The 21,503-nt window shown below is 41.6% G+C and overlaps 1 protein-coding gene across 3 annotated transcripts in view; it reads right to left on the reverse strand.

The window, feature by feature from the left end:
- Positions 1 to 21,268, reverse strand: part of LOC117136861 — a 69,571-nt gene extending 48,303 nt beyond the window's left edge. For 2 of the 3 annotated variants that reach the window (XR_004459117.1, XM_033298002.1), the window contains exon 1: positions 21,045 to 21,259. Coding sequence is in view for 2 of the 3 variants with exons in the window: in XM_033298002.1 (XP_033153893.1) it covers positions 21,045 to 21,130 (86 nt within the window). In the remaining variant the exon portion in view is untranslated. Of the gene's footprint in view, positions 1 to 923; positions 926 to 6,274; positions 6,331 to 21,044 lie in introns of all 3 variants that reach the window. The other variant, XM_033298286.1, reaches the window with a different exon arrangement.
- Between the last annotated feature and the right edge of the window lie 235 nt (positions 21,269 to 21,503).

Consider the following 21,503-nt stretch of genomic DNA (forward strand, 5'->3'; position numbering starts at 1 on the left):
GTCTAAAGAGACTTTAGACTCTGCTCTTTTACTATTCATGTTGAGTTTTTGCTTCGCACAGCTATCAACAGATGCGATTTACTAATAATTATTTATTAATAGTTATGCTATAAAATTGCTAATATTAAGTGGGCACAGCAACAATTGTGTTACAGCGACTTTAGGGCCCTTTTAAAAGTCGCAACTTCTTTAAACTCCCTTGCGAAGGTGATTATTTTTTATTAATGCACCATAATTTAAAAAATTGGTAAGCCCCAAGTGGCTGCCTCCTTATTCTTTCTTTGAAACCTCTTTTTACCTTTCGCACACCAACTTTTCATTTATCAATAATCAATAAAATATTAAAACTTCCCTCGCCCATGTTTTAAGCTTTATTGGAGACTGCAACTGAAATGAAGCATCCTCCTTTTTTGTTTTCCTTTTTTTTTTGTATTTATATGTCCGCCAATTCATATACATACATACATATATAGGAGTATGTGTCTGTAGGTTTTGGCGCTCGCCGTATTGAGCATTGTTTTTGTTGTCTGCGCTGTCTTAATTTTTGTTTGGCTGAAGCAATCCTTCTTGCCTCCTGCATTTTATTTTTTGGATGGGAGTTCTCAGTATAGCAGTGCGTTACTCAATAAAATTATAGATCTTTATAAAGGTAATCAACTGCTTTTATTGAAAGATTTACTTTTTCCACTAATCATGTTTTTTAATCATATTTCCCGTTCGACTTTTGGTATTCCACCAGTATTTCTTCGCTCACTTTTTTGGTGGGACTTGGGGCCTTTTAAGCACATTGCCAGGGTTGCAAAAGCAGACAAGAAAACAAAACCCACATGTGAGCATTTAATTTCAACAACTGTCGCCGGGGCTACCAGGCGAAATTCCAATACGAGGCCAAGAGGCGCTGCAGCCACATCCTCAGCAGCAACATCTAAGGCAGCAGCAGCACCAACCAACAGCATCAGCAGACTCCATCTGAGCTCCACATTCCCTGCCCCATCTCTTGCCCGCTCCCTCACCTCTCCCTTTCTCGCATTCTCCGGTTGCAGGGAGCAGCGTTGCCGACACCAACGGCCCTCATGTTGGACACTAAACAGCGGGCGCTGCCAAATGACAACCAAACTACATGAAGTACAACAGCAACACCAACAGCACAGCAGCGACGTCAGCGAGAACAACAACAACAGTGGCCAAGTAACAGTGGGAGCCGCATTAATATGGCCAAGGTAAAGGGTATTTAAAAGCAGCCAAGCCACCAAACCAGGCCAAAAAAACCGAACTCCAACTCAAGCCAGGAGAACCCTGGTGAGGCCAGGAAAAAAGACAAGAGGAATGGGAACCGAAACGACAAATGTGGCTGCACAGTGGTGCCGATCGAGCAGATCATTAAAATTATAACTTTAGCTGAAACACAAACGGAGTTAAGCCTACGTTTAATATAACTTAGTTAAGCCTTTAACTTATATCGTTAGTTTGTTGATGAAAATAAGGGAATGAACAGTAAAACATTTGATTTCATAATTTATTTCGCACTTTTATTAGAGCGATCCACCTATTTTAAGGCATATTAGTGCAATTGAGTTCCCAATTAAATTTGAATTAACCTTTTGCATTAGGGATCTCGACGCGGAACCACTGTGCCCACTGGGCGTTGTTTGCTGGCTCGACAGTTCTGTTCAGTTCGCCTGACGTTGGTTGTTCGTTTGGGGGGATACGAATACGAGTATGTTGTTGCGGCTGCTGTTGTTACTGCTACCTCTGCGGTGTGTGTGGGTTTTGTGAACAGGTAGTTTTCGTCTTATTTGGTTTTTGGCCAACATTTTTAAGGCCGAAAGGAAAGGAAAGTAAAAGCCGCTGCGCTCGACTGTTCTTCATTCTTCGGGGTTCCCCTGCTTCTGCAACCCCAGCTCTCCGCATTCGAAAAGGATGAAAATTAAAACAGTCTTAAAAAACATGACAGGCAGGCAGTCAGTCGGCCGCACAACCCCGAAATTAGTTGACAAGGATGAAAGGAGCAGAAAAGTGGACTGGGACTGAGGAGCCCGAAAATGAAACCGGCTCCGTGCTGAGCCGTGTTGTTGATGGAAGATTTACATAATGCAGATGATGGTGGCACCGTCGTGTGGGAATTTTATTAATGAAAGAATTATGAGAGGTTACATAATGAGGAGCCCCACACCGACCAACTGGCTGATGGCATCGATAAAGTCCGGTTCCCCTGCGTGTGCGTCTGTTCTCTGGTTCCATTGGAAGCGGCAACTAATAACGAACCAATGTCCTAGCCCTAGACCTCATTCCACTCGAATCCATTAGCCCCAGCTCATTGTTTGAGTCGACACAACAAATTAACAAAGTTTTCCGAAGAAATGCGTAATTGAGGGTCAGTTAGGAGAGACCTTTCCCTTGAACTAATTTGACAACTCTTAGGGCGAAATTAACGGTCACATTTGGATAGGGTTTCGGGTTATTCAATATTTTACATGACAGAATGGAACAGCAACAAAAAACGTAATGGTAACACATGCTGCTTTGCTTTTAGCCAATCTGCGGATGCGAAATGGAAACTGTTGCCAATTTCAAATCGCAATACGCACCTGTCACATAAATCACAGTCCAAATGTGATTTATTAGCTATTCATATTAGTTACTTTGGCTCCTGAGGGGCTCCGAACAACAGACACACGCTAATATAAAATAAGCAATATATGTAGGTATGTGTATAACATATGTATCTATGAGATATATTGTGTTCGCCGTCTTGCCAGCTGCAAAACTCCGTCCTTATTTTTTGTTTTTATTTGTGGTCTGTAAAATATTGAAATTGAGTGCAAACTACTTGAACTCTTGCCAGTGCCCTGTGCGGCGAACCACCTCGCAGCTACATTATTAAAATGATATAAAGTAGCTGAGACATGAGTGCAAAGTATCTGCAAGTTGCATGCGAATTGGCAATGAACTCGGGCCAAGTGGCTGCCGTGCAATGGCCCTAAGTTATGGGCGAAAGTATCTCGTTGTGCTGCTATTTTCGGGAATTTCTAACGGAGGCCCCGCTCAACTGTGCTAAGCATGTGAAAATGTATCTGCGGATTAGAGCGAGGAATGTATGAATAAATATTTACGTAATCTGCGCTGTGTATCTTTGAGTTTGGGTTAACTGATGAGTGATACAGCTGAGGCTGCGTGAGAAAGTTATGAAACATGGAAGCGATTCGGATAAATTTGTAGATATATTCATTCATATATATTAACTACGATAAATATCGTTTGGAGCAAAAAAGAATTAAAGAATTTCAAAAAGAATCTACCAAAATGCGTGCTGATAGAATACGAAATTGTTGTCGTTAGCTGCAATTTTATATAAAATTACCCCACACATTAACCATAAAATTTACGATACTTGCAAACGTCCGTTAGCCATAAAATACCCACCCAAGTGACTGCGGACTAAGAACCTAAGGTGTATGTATGTATGTTAAGGTAGAGGCACAAACTACCAACTGTCTAAATGTATATAAATATCATAGAAACCAAAAACATGCTCGGCCATCCAGATAGAGCTTCTTCTGAAGCAACAAATTTTAATTACGATTTCCGTGCATTCCACTCAGTCTTGGCCCAATCCCATCTACTCTTTCAGCATCCCTTTACAACGGCGTTCCATAAAAACCAGTCTCAAATGCGTACATTTTGGCTAGATTATGCAGAAGATACAAAAAGCACACACTCGGAGCATAAAGCTGGAGAGGATAGCCACGCTGTTAACTTTTATTGGCGAGCTTTAAAGCAAATTTGTCTTGGCCATTTCAGTTGGCTACTGCCTCTTCCCGCTGCATTATGGCTAAAAAAGATTTATGACACTGCCGCGCGTACACGGCGCATTCAAAAATTGTTGAAAACAATTAGAATATTTTAGCAACGACCAGGGGAGACTATAAAAGTTATATGAAGAACCCGACGAGTTTCGAGTTAACAGAAAAGCGGGGCAAGCGCGAGGGACCCGGTTGTAAAAATTATGCGCCAAAATGACTTTGACAGCAGTCGCGACTGGCGTATAGCGACCATCCCCCCGGTTGTCCTCGTTTTTATGGTCATAACTAAGTAGCAGTCATTGTTTCATATGACTTATAATTTGGCACACATTTACGATCTCTTCGGCCGTAGAGAAACGAGGAACCTTAGCTGGGGAAAGACCAACCAACCTCCCGGGGCAACGTCAACAGGCCGTCATCAAAGTAGCTGCTGACAACAAAATAGGGTAAGTCCGAAGGTAAGCGAAGGTAAAAAAGGACATAAAAAGTATTTTAGTCCTTCGGAATACCTGGAATTTCCTTTACGAAATACGTCTGGATATTTTAACCATCCACCCATATTCATCAGCAGCTAGGACCAATCATATTATAAAAACGGCTTATTAAGTTATACTATCTCTCAATCGCACCTCGCAGCGACGATGAGCTCTCTCCGCCATATCCTTCGCAGCACCGGCAGCAGCCAAAACCCACTCCTATTTTACGGTTTCCTCATATCTATCTGCGTGTCGATTTAGTAAGCGCTATACGACTCGAACTTCAAAATGAGCCGCAGGCCTCAATCACATCCAAGCACAAGCAAACGAGGCAGCCAACCAAACAACCTAGCATCCATCCATCCCAGCTTTTCCATCGACTCGGAATAATTTTATTTTGTCCGCCTGCCGCCGCCGCCTGGCCTGTGTTTTCTTTCATTCGCTGCACATTTTCCATTTCATAAAGCAGCCAGCTCGGCCTGTTTATGATTTAAGTTCGCTGGGAGAGGCTGCTTATTAGAGGCCGACTTCCTTCTCTATGGAAAGAAATCCAGAGGGGGGAGGGGGGTACGGGCGGCGAAATGTCGGCGACGCATTAATGATTGTTAGTGAGTTGTGAAATTGCTCTAACTGCACTTCAAGCAGCAAGGCAGCAAGGCAGCAAGGCAGCAAAGCAGCCAGAGCGGCTTCCACACCATTTGGCCTGACCAGCATCGAGAATCCAGCATCCGTATCTGACTCTTTCCGGCAGGTTCTCGGGCTCAGAAGCCAACGAGGCAACGGACCAACCCGTTCGCATATTAAAGAGTAAATTTTTCAATTTCACAGACATTAAACGCGGCTGCTGCTGTCTCCGCTTAACTTAAGCTAAACGCTCCGCCTTGGGCCAATTCCAGCCCCCCGGCTCCCTGCCTCTTCTTTCGCCGGCTTGAATTTGAGCCGAGTCGAGTCTGCACTCAGTTTAGCCATTAAATAGTTTGTTAAAATTTGCCTTATTAGATTATTAAATTTTCGCAATTTAAGCAAAATTCGTTTTGGCATTTTCGGGGCCCCGAAACGTACACAGAAAACAATATTTTAAGTCTTTAGATTAATGGACGGTAGAAAATTTTGGAATGATAAATGTAAATGTAGAAATGTCAAAAGTTTTGGACTAAGTTCATTAAATGCTAAGGGTTTTTGTATTAAAAGTTAAGAAAGTAGCGAGAAAAGTGCCCACGGGAAAATAATTTAGTTTTTGATGGTTTTTTGAATTTGGCCAGACTATTCCGTGTTCAAAATAAGGTTAAAATAAATATTATGTGCAATTACTGTTGTGAATGCAGAAATTTAGGATTTTTGCAACTGGACAAAGGGCGGGAAGTAATGGCTGAACATTTCTCCAACTGACCAGTAAAACATTTCTAATCCATCGCTTCTCGGCATTGTTTGGGCCCCAACTACCATCCTTGCTAGCCCTGGATCTACATACCACACACAGATACACACGCACATGTGGGCCAAAATGTGTGTGCAGCTTGCATAACTCTTCTTTCGCCACGTGTAGGAAAGGGTCAGCAGGAAGGGTGGACGGGGGGAGGTGGAAATGGGGCTGAAGGCTGAACGGCCAAATTCGCATTACCCCCCAGAGTGCATGCCTGGCATGTCCTCATCCTCGTTCTCAGGCTCTCCGTTTCGAAACCTCCTCGTCTCCCTGCGAACCTCATCATGGTGTTCACTATCGCCATCGATGTGTGTAAGTTGGTTTATCGACATGTGCGCCCTGGTGAAAGACTGGTGAGGAAGATACGGTCGAAATTCCTAAAGAGGAAGTTCCTCAAGATTAAATTTATTTTGGGCAACTTCAACAAAATTCTTGAGAACTGACGTTTAAGTACAGAAAAGTATTGCAGAGTGCTGAAATTTGGTATTAATATTGAGAGCGAATATGTATTTATTATTACTTCTGGGGATATATAGTTTTAAGTGCGTAAAAAGATTTGTATCTAAACTCACTTGAGAATTTCGGTCCTATGGCGATATTGTCTTCCGCATATAAAACTGAAAGTAAACTGGGATAAAAATGAAATTTTTTAATGACGAATGTGTTTATGTACGAACATTTTAAAGTTTATTTTTTTTTAAGTAATGAATAATCTATTTAGTTTTTAAGCTGTAAACCTTTTTTCTAACATCCTGTAATCCTGGCTAGTCTCACAATTTTATTTGTTGAATGGTTCGTTGTAGGCAGCATAAGCTGTAAACTCTATATAAGGCAATCGGGAAGGTTTGGGCAGGAGGTAAGTGGGTGCCTTTGGGGGTTCAAATGCAGTGCCCTGTACGGGGCTTTTGTTGCTACTGGCCATATGCCAATTTTCGGTAAACTAACTTGCCTAAACTCGACAAGCAAATTGCCTTCATTAAGATACATGCTTGCTACCTACAATTTAGGCACACATACGTGCATACATACATGACTAGGCGTGTGTGTACCTCCGTGGACATGTAGTGGAACCTACCATCTTCATTCAATGTGCATTTTACTAGCGACCTGCACTTCTTCTACTTTGGGTATCCCTATTTTCCAACGTTTTTTTTTTTTAGCTTTTTTCCCAATTTTATTTTGAGAGCTTCTCTAACAAGCGAAGCGATGACGACGACGTTGACTACGCCAATTGGGTCAGAGCGGCAAGAGCAAGAACAACAATATGGACAACAACAACCACAGCGATTTCAATAGATATATGGAAGAATATGGGGGCTCTTGATGCACTGGAAAAGCGGGCGCAACAGTAGCCACTTTAAGACGCCCACACATCGAGCCCCCGAAACCACACATTTCCAAATCAAATACCCAAAAAAATAATAACAAAATGAAAAGCCTAAACCCGAATATACAAAGCCCAACAACCCATAATGAATGGAGCAAGAGTGTTAGAAATGCTTTTTGCTTTGGTTTTTTCTTCGCATTTCGTGTTGCTTTGCATACACATTAGAGTTAATTTCGAATCGCTTTTAAATTAGCTTAATTCGCATTAAGTGAGCTGAAATAAAACTCACGCCTACAAAAAATAAAGGAAGAGGCTACAGCAAACAAGAAAGCGTGAGTGTGAGTGGGATTTTGAAAGGGGCTGTGGTTGGGGATATACCCAAGACTTCGGATCAATTTCTAATTTATCATCAAATCGATATCTTTAATTGATATATTTTTACTATAATCGTAAAAAAAAAACAATTTTATATGTGATTGAAACATGTAACGATTCTTTCAGTACCTTTTACATATTCATTTAAATTTAGTTTTTTTATGCCTTGAGAGATCTTCAGGTGCCAGAACACCCTTCGTACCCTTTACACTCACGAAAGCCAAGCTCAACCGGCAGCTAAACATTTAAATGTTGTACAAAAGCAATAACAAACGAACTTAAGCTGCGGAGACCTCCGAATACGAAAAAAGTGCTGAGGCTGAAACTCAACCTGAAGCTACATGCTCGAAAGACACAATCCCAGCTGCACACACAGATACATTTTGTATCTGGAAAGCGGCGAAGGCGTTCGACGGAAAGAAAACAAAAACCGCCCGCAGCCAAAAAGTCAAGCCGAAGAACCATCAACATCAACACCATCAGAGGAAGATTCAGAAGGCAAGTGGCAAACTTTAAGATACATTTCGGTTGCTGCTGTCGATTGGCGACGGCCACAAAATTTTTTTTAAACGCTAGAACGCCTCTTTCCAACACTTTTGCAATGAAAAAACCGCAAAAAGTTTTTCCTCTCTTTTTGCAGTCGCTGCGGTTTTTTGGTTTTATTATTGCTGGGTTTGTTTGTATCTTTTTTTCTGGTCCGGCTTGCAGATTCTTTTGAACAATTATTTGGACTCGCAGTTTTGCGGCCTTTTTGGGTTAAAGTCGCAAGAGCAATGAAACAAATGAAACGAAATGATGTTGAAAAATTTAAATACATTGCAGGGAAAAAAGAAATTCCAATTATCAATTAAGTCAACTCCGTGCTGCTGCTGAATGTAATAAAAAACAGAGGCAGGCGAACGATGCAGGAACTGGATTCTGGGATTCTGGACCTGCACTGCGATGTCTGGGATTCGGTTTCCTGTGTCTCTGTCTCTCTGCGAGAGAAATATTATTCGGAGAAAACGACGAGAGAAGGCTGAACAAAAAGATAAAAACATTAATTATTATTAATTGCTTTTTCTTTCTCTCTCCCTCGTTGCGCATTCTGTGTATTCTTAATAATATTTTTTCCCGTGTTTTTATTGTATTTAATGCCGTTTTGGCCTTTGTTTCATCTTGTTTTATGTGCGCGCATTTTCTCTCATTTGGACCTTTTTTCCCAAGATCCTTTTGGCCACAATGTCTCCGTGTCCCTTTTATTATTCCTGCCGTTTTTCTTCTGTGTGTGCGATTTAAGCCCCTGAAGGCAATCTCTGGGTCGAGATTAAACCTGTTCTTTAGTTAAGTTTTTTGGCTGAGAATAAAAACTGAATCATTTGGCTGTGTGTCTGAAGCTAATCGGAATGACAAGATTCTAATTTGGAAGATTTACAAATTCTTGTTTTCATTTTGCTGTTTGTGTTTGTATTCTTTTTCATTTGATTTCTGCGTGGGCAGCAACTTGTTTGACAAATTGCTGGGTTTTATTTGGGCCGAGAGCTTCAGGGCTGACTTACAAAAAATCGCAAATTTATAAACGATTAAATTTATTTTATTGAAAAGATATGGTGGAAGAACAACCATCAGCTGTAAAAATGCAGTTTTTCGGCTCGGTTTAATTGATTCCCAATCTTACAATACGATACCATTTACCATGATGTTCGTGTGAAGACTTTTGTGTTTAGGTACTTGTGATATGGTTTATTCCCATTAGTCTTGTATTCGGTTTTCCCGATAAACTCTTTTACATCCTTCGAGGCCCGGCTATGCAGTCTTGCCACAAAAGTTTGCCTGTTAGCAGGCGATGAACCGAACGGCCAACCGAAAATTGCCAAGTTTATCGATCAGCTCGGAAAACTAAATAAAATAAACTGCAACAATTTGCAAAAAGCCAAAAGTGGCAGCTCGTTGGCTCCCAGGACATTGCTGCCGGTCCTGGCCACTGGGAACATTCCCAGCATGCCTGTCGACACTTTCGCTTTAATTAAAAACTTAAAAAAAACCTCCTTGCACACACACAGTGTCCATAAAATTTGCCAAGCAGAAGTTGAAGATGCCCCACGAAGAAAAAGGAGCAGGAACTGAAAAATTCGCATAAAGTGCAGCTAAAGCAAGTCTAGTTAAACCCACAAGCAATTACAGCGAATGCAAAAAATTCAAATATATATGGGGAATAAAAAATACAAGAAAAAATGACTTAAGTAGACATATATATATATATTTATATATATAATTTAGTTACACATTTGTTTCTAATATGTTTATTATTGATTAGAACAGATATTTCCTAAGCGAGCAGGCCTCACTCAACACTTTGATCTCGTCCAGGGGCTAAAAAGGGTATCAGAGTGAAAAGAAAGTTTCACCGCATGCATTTCCCCAGAAAACTTTATTATTATTCGTATATTTATTTTTCTTTGGAGTAAACCAGAGGCAGAACCGAAACCAGAATGAGAACGAGAGCTCGAAGCCACAAACGACAGTGCATAAAATATATTTTTGCTTTTTACTGAAAATTTACATGCATGTTTCATGTACATGCATCCCCCTCTGAAAGCCCACCAACCTCAAAGTTATATCTGGTGTATAAATTTGCGTATGCATTTTTTGGATGATGAGGTTTGGGGTGGGTTTTTGGGGTTCTGGGGGATAGAAAGCGATTGTCTGCTTGTTTATGCTAAAGCAAAGAGAACCGGGCAACTCGGCGAGGATCTGAAAAACGCAAACAAAGCCTTTTTGTCGGGGCCATATGCTGGATTTCGCTTCCTTTCAAAATATTCCCTTTTGCTTTTGGATCTAAAAAATGTTTAGACAAATTAAAAATAGTAAGAGTAAAGGTTCTATGGACGGTGGAGAATTTATTTTCTGCGTTGGTAACGCGCATTTGGGTCAAGGTGTTTGTTTTCCGTTTTTATTATTCTTATTGTTGCCGTCGACTTGTTTTTGCTTTATTATGAAAATTGCAGCAACGACAACAATGTATTGTTTTCCTTGTTATTATTTTTGTTGTTGGCGCTGTCATTATGAAAGCGAAATGCAGGACAACGACAAAAAGGAATAAACACCCACTACCGCCCACATGTGCATATAATATGTGCTTGATTAAAGTGTTCGTGGCGTGTTAGCCATGCCAAAACGCTAAAAAAAATAAGTTGCCAACTATAAGTCATTTCCACGTGAAGCTACCATTTATATATCGGCCACACTAAAACTGCAGCTATTCTACATGAACGTAAATACGGAAATCGTTCTCAAATCGCACTTCTCGTGAATCCTCAATGGAATTGTTTAAACTGCTATTTAATCATATTTGTTCAAGCTTTTCAGGTTTTCAAAATTAGTGATTAACGATTTGGTTGCCGAGTTCGTTCGCCGTGCAAGGGAATGTCCTTTCGGAGGCGTTTGAACGTATTAAGGATGCGGGGGCGACGGTGTTCCTTCGAATCACGAGTCAAGAAATAATCAATAAAAATAAAATATATCACACGGCGTTCCCATTGCCGCCAGCCGGTAACGGTTAGCTTTACCGTTACCGCTACCACTTCCCGATATGCCCGTTACACCAAGTACCCGGTTCCTTATTTTTCGGTTTGGCTCAGGCTCAGTACGCTGCTCATTTCGTGTTCATGTGCCATTATACCGAAAAATAATATTCTTCTTATACACATACACATGTACGCGCCGCACACATTGTACTCTGCTACCTTTCGCCAGTTCTTGCCGCTTTGGTGTAATTTTTTCTGTTGTTTCTTTTCGCCACCAGCGCGAAGTAGGAGGAAGAAGCAGCAGCACGCACGCGCAGGGGCGGCTAGCGAGGGCGCGGGGAGGGGTCCAGGGGTCGGGGGTTATGGCACCCCTAGTTGGCTTGGCTGATTTTCATGCCTGTGTCATGTTATTGGGCAAATTGTACAATGTTAAAACCAGCCACAGTAAAATTTCGCTGGCAACGCGTTGAGCGGAGCGGAGCAGGGCGGGAGGGAACTATGAAAATTGTACAGTAGGGGTCGCCTATAAGCGACATATCAGGGTGAAGTGAAATTCCTTTCAAATCCTTGCCACAGACAGTTGTTGCTCGCGAAAAACGGCGATGACAACCACCATCGCATCGAAAAGGGGAACTCGAATCGAAAACAAGAGCTATGGGTATGGGTAGGGAAAATATGGAAAATGGAGGGATGGGATGGGAGCATATTTAAAATTCAATCGATTTATGGGGCGGAAAACTTCAAACTGATTGTTAAGGAACTTCGGAACTATCAAAAACGTCAATCTGAAATGGGAACTATTGAGGATTGTGGTTTGATTTTGGAATTGAATGAAGGGTTCATTGATGAAGAAATCAAATACCTATTAAAGTGAATTGAGTTTAATAGTTAGATGGTTTTAAATTCCCTTCCTACGGAAACATATACCTCCTAAGTTGGGAAATTATTGCCGATTAATTGCTGCAACTATCCCAAACATATCACTTTATGTTTCAAAAAGGATCATGTTTTCCATCCCATCCCCTGTTCATCTGCACTCCGAAACTACGGTTTCCCGCTGGCTAATTTTACTGGCAATCGATCTGTTTTTAATGCCCTTCGGCCTGCAGTTTCCCACATGTCATTGTTGTTCGTTGCCACTTCACTTCATTCATGCGGCTCCGCACTGAACGGCAATCTTTTTGGCCCGCTCTGGAAAGAGGGAGGAAGGAGGAGGAGAGCAGTTTTTGGATTTTTTCCATATTTATTTCAGTGCAGCAAAATGTCCTTTGTATTGTCGGGACACGGCGTTGATTTTGTTGCTCAGTTTCTGTTCAACATGCCTCCGCTTTCGCACTCCTTTTCTTGCTTCCCTCATTCCCTTCCTTCATTATGCCCAGCCAGCCACCAGCCAGAAAAGGTAGAGAACATCCTCCAGCCACATTTATACTATGCATGTATGTAGGAATATATCTGGAGGAGGATTCGTGTGAAATTTCGTATGCGGCCTTTGTGTTTGAGTGTTGCGCACACTTGAGTGCACAATGGGGAAACCTTTTCGCACGCCACACACATTCTCACGCACACGCTCGCAGGCACAAGGATTCAGGGGATGCAGGATGACGGCAGCAGGCAGCAGGCAGAGGAAGAGCCCACAGAGGAAGTTGTCTTCTGCACTAAGTAACTGTTTTAGTTTCAACCGAGGACTGTGTTAATTGCAATTATGCAATGACTGCCTATGTTCCCGTTTTCCCCGAACCCACGCCCCACACCACCACCCTCTTCCCAGCACATCCTTGCGAATGGCACATCCCGGCAATTGCATTGATGGCAGAAATCTGCTGCTGCCACTCCTCCTTGCCCACTTCTTCTCCTTCTTCTTCCCCACTCTCCAGGCGTGGCAAGATTATTGTGACACAATTTTATGCATTGCGCCCGTCGGCACAGTGTGTGTGTTCTGGCGGTGGGTGGGCGGTGTAACTACAGTGCTTCCACGTTACATAAATCTATGATTCGATATCCTGCAGCCGATGCTACAGCAAACTTAGCTGCTCCCTATGCAGTTCAGTGCCTAATTAAAGGCGTCAGCCACCCGATTCCCCTGATGTTCTGGTCAGGCTACTCAGGGTCTCGTTTTGCCATCATCAACATGTGGCTCAGCAGGCATCAACACTGTGGTGAAAAGATACATTCGCTTAAGAGTGAAGAATTAAGATGTAGGTTTCCCGAAATTGCATTAGGAAATCGTAAAAATGTTTTTAGACATATACACCTACCTAACAATATAGTAATAATTGAAGCTTAAAAGTTCGTTCAAGGGTTTTGATGGGCATTTATGGATGTGGATCAAAAGTCCAATTTGATTTCAAGATATGGACATTTGCAGTGTAGGACCTGCCGTCCTGCACCATTATTGCACAAACGCACACAAATATGAGCTGCTGTGTAAGAGTGGGTGGTTGCGTGGCTGGTGGAGTTATGGCACATGCCACACACCGCCCTACCACATGCCACATGCTTCGGCAGCGCCACGTTCCGTTCCATTATGCCACTCTCGACGGCAACTAGTTATGCGGCGGATGTGTCTGTGGGCGTGGCAGGCGAATGGAGATTGGAGAAAGGAGGCAGAAGGCAGGAGGCGAACCACCCAACAATCAGCCGCCTTGGAAGGCCAAGAAAAACCACTAAGACTATTATAGAAAAGGTCCCGACTTCCAAAATACCTAGTGCTCAGCCCGCCGCAGGAAAGGATTTCCTCGCTTCCAGGGGCTACGTTTGGAAAACGATTTGCTATATCTTTCGGCACTTTCGGGCACATCAGACGACTAAGAGGTACGAAAGCGAAAAGGAAAAGGGGAAGCTGCCGCGTGTCCTGGCTCCACTCTGCGTCCCTTCACTGATTTTCCTTCGCTGTGAGTCTGCATTTAAGTGCTACCAAAATTGCCTTTTTAAAGGATTTCCACACGCACACATGTCCTCAATGCCTGGGTGTCTTTTACGCTTGTCAACGTCCTCGACATCGTCGTCGATTTTTGTGCCATTTCTTCTGCCTTTCCAATTGATGCATCTATCTTAGGGCATTTCCCTTTTCACTCCCCTGCAATTTTCATCGCTCCTCTGCCTTCCTTTTCTTTTCTTTTCTGTTCCTTTCTTTTCCTTTTCTTTTCGATTTCCTTCCCTTTTTTCTGTGGCACTTTGCCAGGCTACGCATTTTCAAACTCAATTCGTGTGATAAACTAGAATAAAACTGCTCGTAATTCCATTTTTTATTCTTTTAGGTATGGTTGTTTTTGAGTCGGCCTTTCTCCCACATGCATTTCACTTTTATTTGAGCCCTCTCGCCATGCAGATAAATTTTTTCAGCAAATTGCATTTTCTATGTCAAAGGCGCTTAATTTAGTTTTCCTTTCCTTTTTTTCTGCTGCAACTTTTAGTTTTACTTGGTTGAAGCGTTTGTCTTGTGTTTTTGGCATGTAATTTGCAATGGGATTATTCGAAAATTGCTTTTCTTGCCAGCGGTTGTCATTTTGATTTATTTTTTATCGAATGAATGGCAGTTCGTTTCGTGTCTGGTCAATAATTAAAGCGCCAGCAATTAAATAATAATAGCCCAATGGGAAAGAAGGCCGTAATGCAAATGATAAGTTCTTTTTAACACGATTTACTTTGCACACTGCCAGTTAATGCCCATAAATTCAGCAAGGAGGAAAATTCTCGCCTCCTGACGAATGCAAAACCCCTTTTCCCGCAGTAATTAAAGCGCATTATAGACATACTGGCCCAAAAAATGGACGAAAAAAGTGGTAAAAAAAAATACTGCAGTTGCATTAACACTAACAGAAACGGAAAATGCGGAGTATAATTTCGTAAAACACAGGCTTGCAACCCAGGAATTAATGTTGCGACCCTTAAGAAAGCCCCAAAGTAGTTGAAATAGTTTTGATCTCTTTGGAGAATTGCGGTGCTGAAGTTGGGGTAAACAAAGGCACCAAATGTGGCACGTAAACATAAATGAATCCAGGCTAAGGCCAGTTGAGAGAAATACGAGTAAACAATGAGGTTGTTTTTCTACGAAACTCCAAGAAAATTAACCTCCGCAAAGGTTTCAATTGCATTCCAGAGTAAACAAATTTGTAGAATCGAAAACAATTGGAAATGAGTCTTTGTAGGAGAGTAAATAGACGAGGAAGTAGTCTAACCCAGTGAAAAGTAGTTATTTCTAGGCCAGTGACTGGCTATCAATTTCTTTTTCATCGAAACATCCATCTCTTTAGCTCATTTTCTACATAAAATTTGAAGCATTCTCCAGAAAAATCTGCTTTAAAGCTCGCTTTGGTTAGTTTATATTTGCAAATAGGAAGCAATAACATTCTACTTTTAAAATGAAAACTAAGAAACTAATTAATATCAGTTGGTAAGTAATGGAAGACCTAGGCAACTCCTTCACATAATTTAATAAAATTGCCCAACACTTTCCCCAGCAGGGCTCAACTTCTTTGGCCATTTGTGAACATATTTCGGCTTAAAAGTTTTTTGCCACCAGCAGTGGCGGCGCTTGTTTGGTTTATGTTTGCCATGTAAACAAATAAACAAATGAACAATAAACACAGCACACACTCACCCATATATATTTTCCGGGGGAAAACACAAATATAGGAAGACGAGGCCGACGGGATGTGGTTAGTAGAACTCGACAAGTGCATTTGCATTTGCCTTTTTCAGCTGCGGCAAAGCTGAAGTTGAAGTCGAGAGAACCGTTTAAGATGCAATTAAATCCCTTGACCCCACTCGGCTCATTAGGCATGACTCGAAATTCCAAACTAATTGCACAAGCGGGTCGCTCTGAAGACAGCAAAACGTGGGAAATGGAGACGCATTGGATTGCAGATGATATTGCAATCATGACGAACCCGAGAACCCAAATCCGAACCCCGAGCTCTCAAAACAAACCCAACGAATCGAAATGGAAATATAAAAGGAAAATGAAAATGAAAAACGGCTCCAAGGTGTGGTCTTCGAAGTGAAGTTCAAATTGCAAGCCAAAAGATTGCAAAAGCCCAGCGAATGCACGGCCAATTGAATCATCGCCAAGTCTTCAATGCAAAACTTCGTGTTCAGTTCATTTAAATGCTAAGCATGCGATGCTCGCTTTGGAAAACTTTAAGCGACAAAACCGCAGCCAGCCGACCGAACTTTATCTAGACCATTAAGTTTTACAAAGGAAAATATGTCAGCTAAGTGCTGTTTTTCGAAAGAGAGTGGGGGTTTTTTGGGGATCGAGAACGGGCAACTTCTAACATCAAACCGACGAACCGCGAGATGATGACTCAGCCAAAGTCAACAAGCGAACTTAGCAGCAATAAAACACGGCCTCAAAAGACACTTACAGCTCAAACAGGCCGGGTTGCCACAGACAGCTTAAATATGTATCTATATCGCTCATATGCGCTTCAATATTTGTTACACTGAGCTACAGGGAAGCGAGTTTTGGGCAGAAATAAAAATGTGCTGAAAGCAAGTAGTCTGGTAAATCTCCGCTTTTACGAAGTAACTAATTCAGCTAGAAATTAAAATATAAAAACACTGGTTTCAAATTTAAAGTTGGGGTTTCCCTTGCTGTGAAGTGTAAAGAAATGGTGTCTTTGCGGCTGCAATGAATTTTCTTGTAGTTCTAATTTGCCCGGGTCATGCGTCGAGGTTAATGAGTCATATCATCATTATTATCTCGACACTGAGGCAACCAAGAAAAGTCGAAGAGCGGGATAGAGGGACATCATCATCATCATCACAATTAAGCGGTGGCCGCACATTAAAATATAATTTCAGAGACAAGGCTGGCAAAGCGCTTTTGTTTTGTAACTTAGATGCAATTAAATGTAAATAAATTCACAATTTAGTCGTATGTTCTTTTCGAATGTTTTTCGGGGTTTTCGCCTCCGTTTGTCTGCTTATTTTTTCTTTTCTGCCCCTCTCATTTAGTTGGGTTTGTTGTCGGTTTGGTGACCCGATTTCCGCAATTTAATGACTTTTGTTTGACCAGCGGATAATTGCTGGGAACAAAAAAAGTGACCAAGAACAAGAGGAATTGCGGAACTTTCTTTTTTCCTCATTTACTTTTTGCCAGGCCTCACTTAATTCTCTTTCAGTTTCGTGCGTCTTTTGTTTGTCTTAGTTTTTCCTCTCATTTGATTGTCTTTCCCTGCCACTGTCCTTTCCTTCATCTCTTCTGCTATATATATATGTTTGTATATATATAACTATTGTATATATCCATTTTTGGTTCTTTTTTCTAAGGCTCCTAACGAGCTGTTGATAATACTAAGCAAAGGCGCACATTTATTGACTTTTTGTGGCATTTCTGGATTTTAGATTTGTGGCATTGCATCTTTCTATCTCGCTTTAGCCGCGTGTATTTGTCTTTGTCTGACCCGCTACGGAAATGAGCCCTGCCTGTTTTTTTCTAGGGTTTAAGGTTCAAGGTTGCCCACCCCCCCGCACTCTAATTTCTTTTTTTCCGTTGCCATTGATATCTTTGTTACACACCCGAGCTCGCACACACATTTCAGGATAAGACAGCCATAGAAGCCAATTTGCTAGAAAGGGACGGGACGCACGGAAAGAGATGGGTGGGCGAGAAAAAAGGAGGGGACGAAAACTAAGAGTTTAGCTGCAATTTGGTTGGAGAGACATTAAGAAGCGGAAGTTGATAAGAAAGGCAAGCAAAATGTTATTTATAGATAAGCACCAAAGCTATTCGATGGAAATGGGTACATACACAGAGAATGGGAAATCTGGGATAGGTAATCGGAAAGAAATATGACGCCAATAAAAGGGTTGGCTCAAGTGGATAGGAAAGTATTTAATTTTCTTGTAATTCGTGGTACCCAGATACGAAGTATTATTATTTTAGACATTGACTGTGCAAGTCGACCTCGACTCAACGTCGCTCCCAATTTGTATCCCCAGACTTCTTAGTTAAAAGCTAGGAGCCATTCCTGGAAACACACTTCAAAGTTCATATTTTCATGGTTTCTTTTTATTGTTTTCAACTCGGGCTGATTCATCCAACCGAAGTGCAGTGCTTAAGGCTTAAGACCCAAGAAATACGCTCTGGGGGGAGAAAAAATAAAACAACTCAACCCCAAGACCTTAATCCGAAGAACATTAGACATACATAAGCTCACTGGCAGACAGAAGAAATTGTGTGTGCCTGAATTATAATTCAATTTATGACCCCGTCCAAATGGCTTAAACTACTTCCCAAATCCTTTATCAGCGGCCACTTCGATATGCAAGACCTGAGCTGCATGCATTATCCTCCGAAAGCGATTTCCCGGCCGAAACCCTCGTCAAAAACCTGATAGATTTCAGTCAGCGGTAAAAAGACCAAGGGAATCCCGCCGGAAGCACCTACCCGGGCCAAACAACCTCCATATCCCGCTCTCTCATTAGCATACAAATGTGTCAGAACAAACAACCAAATAACCGAAAGGAACTGAAATGTTTAAAGTCCGAAAGAAACGAAAAGAACCGTCCGAAGAATTACAAATTGGGAGTGGGCAGCGTGATTTCTTGACTAATTTTTATGACACTTTTCACTTTATGAGGTGGCCCGGCTAATTCCAAAGGCCTTTTTCTTTTTATCCCCTACTTTATTTACCTTAGGCTCTTATTGAACGAAGGAACGACGAATAAACCATATGCATGTACCCCGGGGCAGTAAAGATTTTTATCGCTCGAGGATGTGCCATAAAATTCCCTAGCTCTCGAGACTATTAAAAACAATAAATGTCAAAACGAAACGGATTTTCCAGTATGCGTGCACCTAGAGTGCCATTCCCCAGGGAAAACTGGACAGGGCACCGGGAAAATAATGGGTCTACCGTAGGTTAAGGGGTTGGAAAACAATGCACTCGCTTTATCCATGGACAAGGATATAAAAGAGTACATAAAGTGCATTATAGTTAATATAAGCAAACTGCGCTCAGTCTGTTGCTTCGCAACACTTCCAGAGATTCTTTTCAATTTAAGCTTCGCATTTTGAATTTTTAAAAAAATATATAGGATTAGGCTTCAAACGTAATATTATTATTATAACTTTTTAATTTTATAAATGCCTCTCTTATTTCGTTCGCCAAGTTAAGCATTAATAATCCATTTAGCTGCAACTACTAATCTTCTCGGGGCCCCAACTGCCTGCCCTAATTCCTCCTCATTTGGAACAGCCTCCAAATGTGAATTCTTCCTTGGTTTTATGGTTCCCGCTTTGTCCTCGTGTCATGCGGCAGGACATTAGGCAGGCAAATCACGTAAATTATGACCGGGCCACTATAATTTCTTATCGCCGGGACATGATTTCAAATGATAGACTGCGGAAAAGACTGGAATGAAGGCATCGCAGAGCCCTCGGGCAAAGATTTTAGTAGGCGCGACAAGTTTTTTTTTTTTTTTGCATTTGCATTTGCATATGTATGTACATATGCATATGTGTAATGTTTGTACATACATACATTGGAGGAGTAGGACGCTTTGGAAGGTGTACTGCAATTGGCAACTGGCGCAACGCATAAATTGAGAATTTTTATCTAATCCGCGGCATCTGGGAGACGCGTACATTAGCTGGCACCAGTCTGTCCTGTTCCGATCCGTCCCGTCCCGTCCCGTCCTGTCCAATCCCGTCTGGTCTCTTGGACCGCTTTTCGGATCGGATTGAAATCGCTCCGAGACTCTGGGACTGGCCAAAAAGCAGCGCCTGCGACTACGAGTACGACGACAATCGACAGGCAATAAATCACCCAAAGTTGCCAAAGAAATTTATGCGCAGCAGATTAGGATCGCGAAAAGCGTCATTAGAATACATTTTCATTGGAAAATGAGCGCCCGGCTAAGTGAAGCGAACGAATTGATGAGGAACAACTCTCTTTAATTCAAGTGGCAATAATTATGGGTTCTAGCATTTGGAAATTCCTCAATGAGTTTTACAGTTCAAAAACAGGAGTACTATGTAAATTTGCATGCATTAGAGTTCTTTTTTAATTTAACCAGTTTTCAAAAAATAACTGAAAAAGGACACAGTCGAAAGTATGCACAAAAGTATGATGTAACTTGCTCTTGCTGGGAGAATATGGACAATATAGTAGATCATATTAGATACATATGTAGCTATATTTGCCAAAGGTCAAATATGACTTCACGCGAGCTAGTCCTCCAAACTGGATTTAAATTCACACAGCTTGTGTCTGCTTCATTTACCATCATGTTTTGTAAATCGTAGATTCAGTTAGTTAGTAGTTATTGCTCATTCCAACAACATAAGAACATAAAGTTGTATTCGATAAATTAAATATTACGATAGATAGAAAACCCTTAGGGAATTGGAAGCTTAAACTCACCTTTTCTCGCCTTCGTCTCTCAGTCTGCTGCGTCCTCTTCCTCTCTGCTCCTTGTTCTTCGGAGGTCCTGTTCTTTATATCTCAGGACATTAATGATTAATCCCAGCGTCGTCTGCTCTCCCTTATCGCTTTTTGTTGTTTTTATTGCTGTTGTTGTTGCTGTGCGTGTGCCGTTATTGGCGGTATAATCCAATAATCCAACACGAAACAGCGTGTGCAGTGGGAATTGCAAAAACTAGAGAGACACAGCCACACACACAAACACACGCAGACTCAACCGCCCACACACACGCACACAGTTTTGCCGCTTTGTTTAGTAAATTAAACTTTTCACTTTTCTCCGCCACGGAAAACGAAAATGGACAATTTTCTTATTCAATTTCAGTTTTTATTTCCCTTTCCTTAGTTTTTCTGCTTTCTTTTCTTTTCTTATTTTTCCAATCACAAAAACACAGAGGAGCATAGGCAAAAGCAAAGGCAAAGGCAACAACATACAAACACACAAAACAAAAGCAAATGCACGACACCTACAACAACAGCAACAACAAAGCGCCGCCGTAGTACACAAAAAATTCCTTTTTCGCTGCGCGTCGTCTCCTTGCATATATTCATATATATATGTATGTATGTATATATATTTGTATATTCCACAGAGCAATTCTATTTTGCTTTCTTTTTTTAATGACTTTTTCACCTTTAGACTTTTTTGCCGCACTTTGATTTGACTGCATACTTTACATCTCCATCTCTATCGCACACTCACCGTTTAATTGGGGAAAACACACACGATCTCGTCAATTGGTCGCGTATTTGTCGCCGCTCATTTGGTAAACATTTGGAGTTTTTCATCCGATTTTCCGCTACAAACACAAAAATGCGAAACTCCGCGCTCCGCTCCAAAGTTGGACCGTTCCGATTAAAAATCGTCCGCTGCACAACCCCGCGATTTGAAAATTTTTCGCCGACTGGCCATTTGCCTTGGGCTTCAGTATTTTGCGGTGTCTTTTTACCCACGATTTTGGTCACACCGCTGCACCATCCATCTCTTGTTCACACAGCATTCTCTCAAAGTGAAAGAAGAGGACAACAACATCTTGATAAAAATGTTTTTCTTAGTGGGGGAGGGCGGAGGCTAGTAGGACCGTGGCTCGAATGGAGAAATATACCGATCGAAGAGAGTAAGAGAGCACTCACTTAAAACCAGTTTTTACAATTTGAGCCT

The sequence above is a fragment of the Drosophila mauritiana genome, chromosome 2L, assembly GCF_004382145.1.
Source record: "Drosophila mauritiana strain mau12 chromosome 2L, ASM438214v1, whole genome shotgun sequence".
NCBI classification, from domain to species: domain Eukaryota; kingdom Metazoa; phylum Arthropoda; class Insecta; order Diptera; family Drosophilidae; genus Drosophila; species Drosophila mauritiana.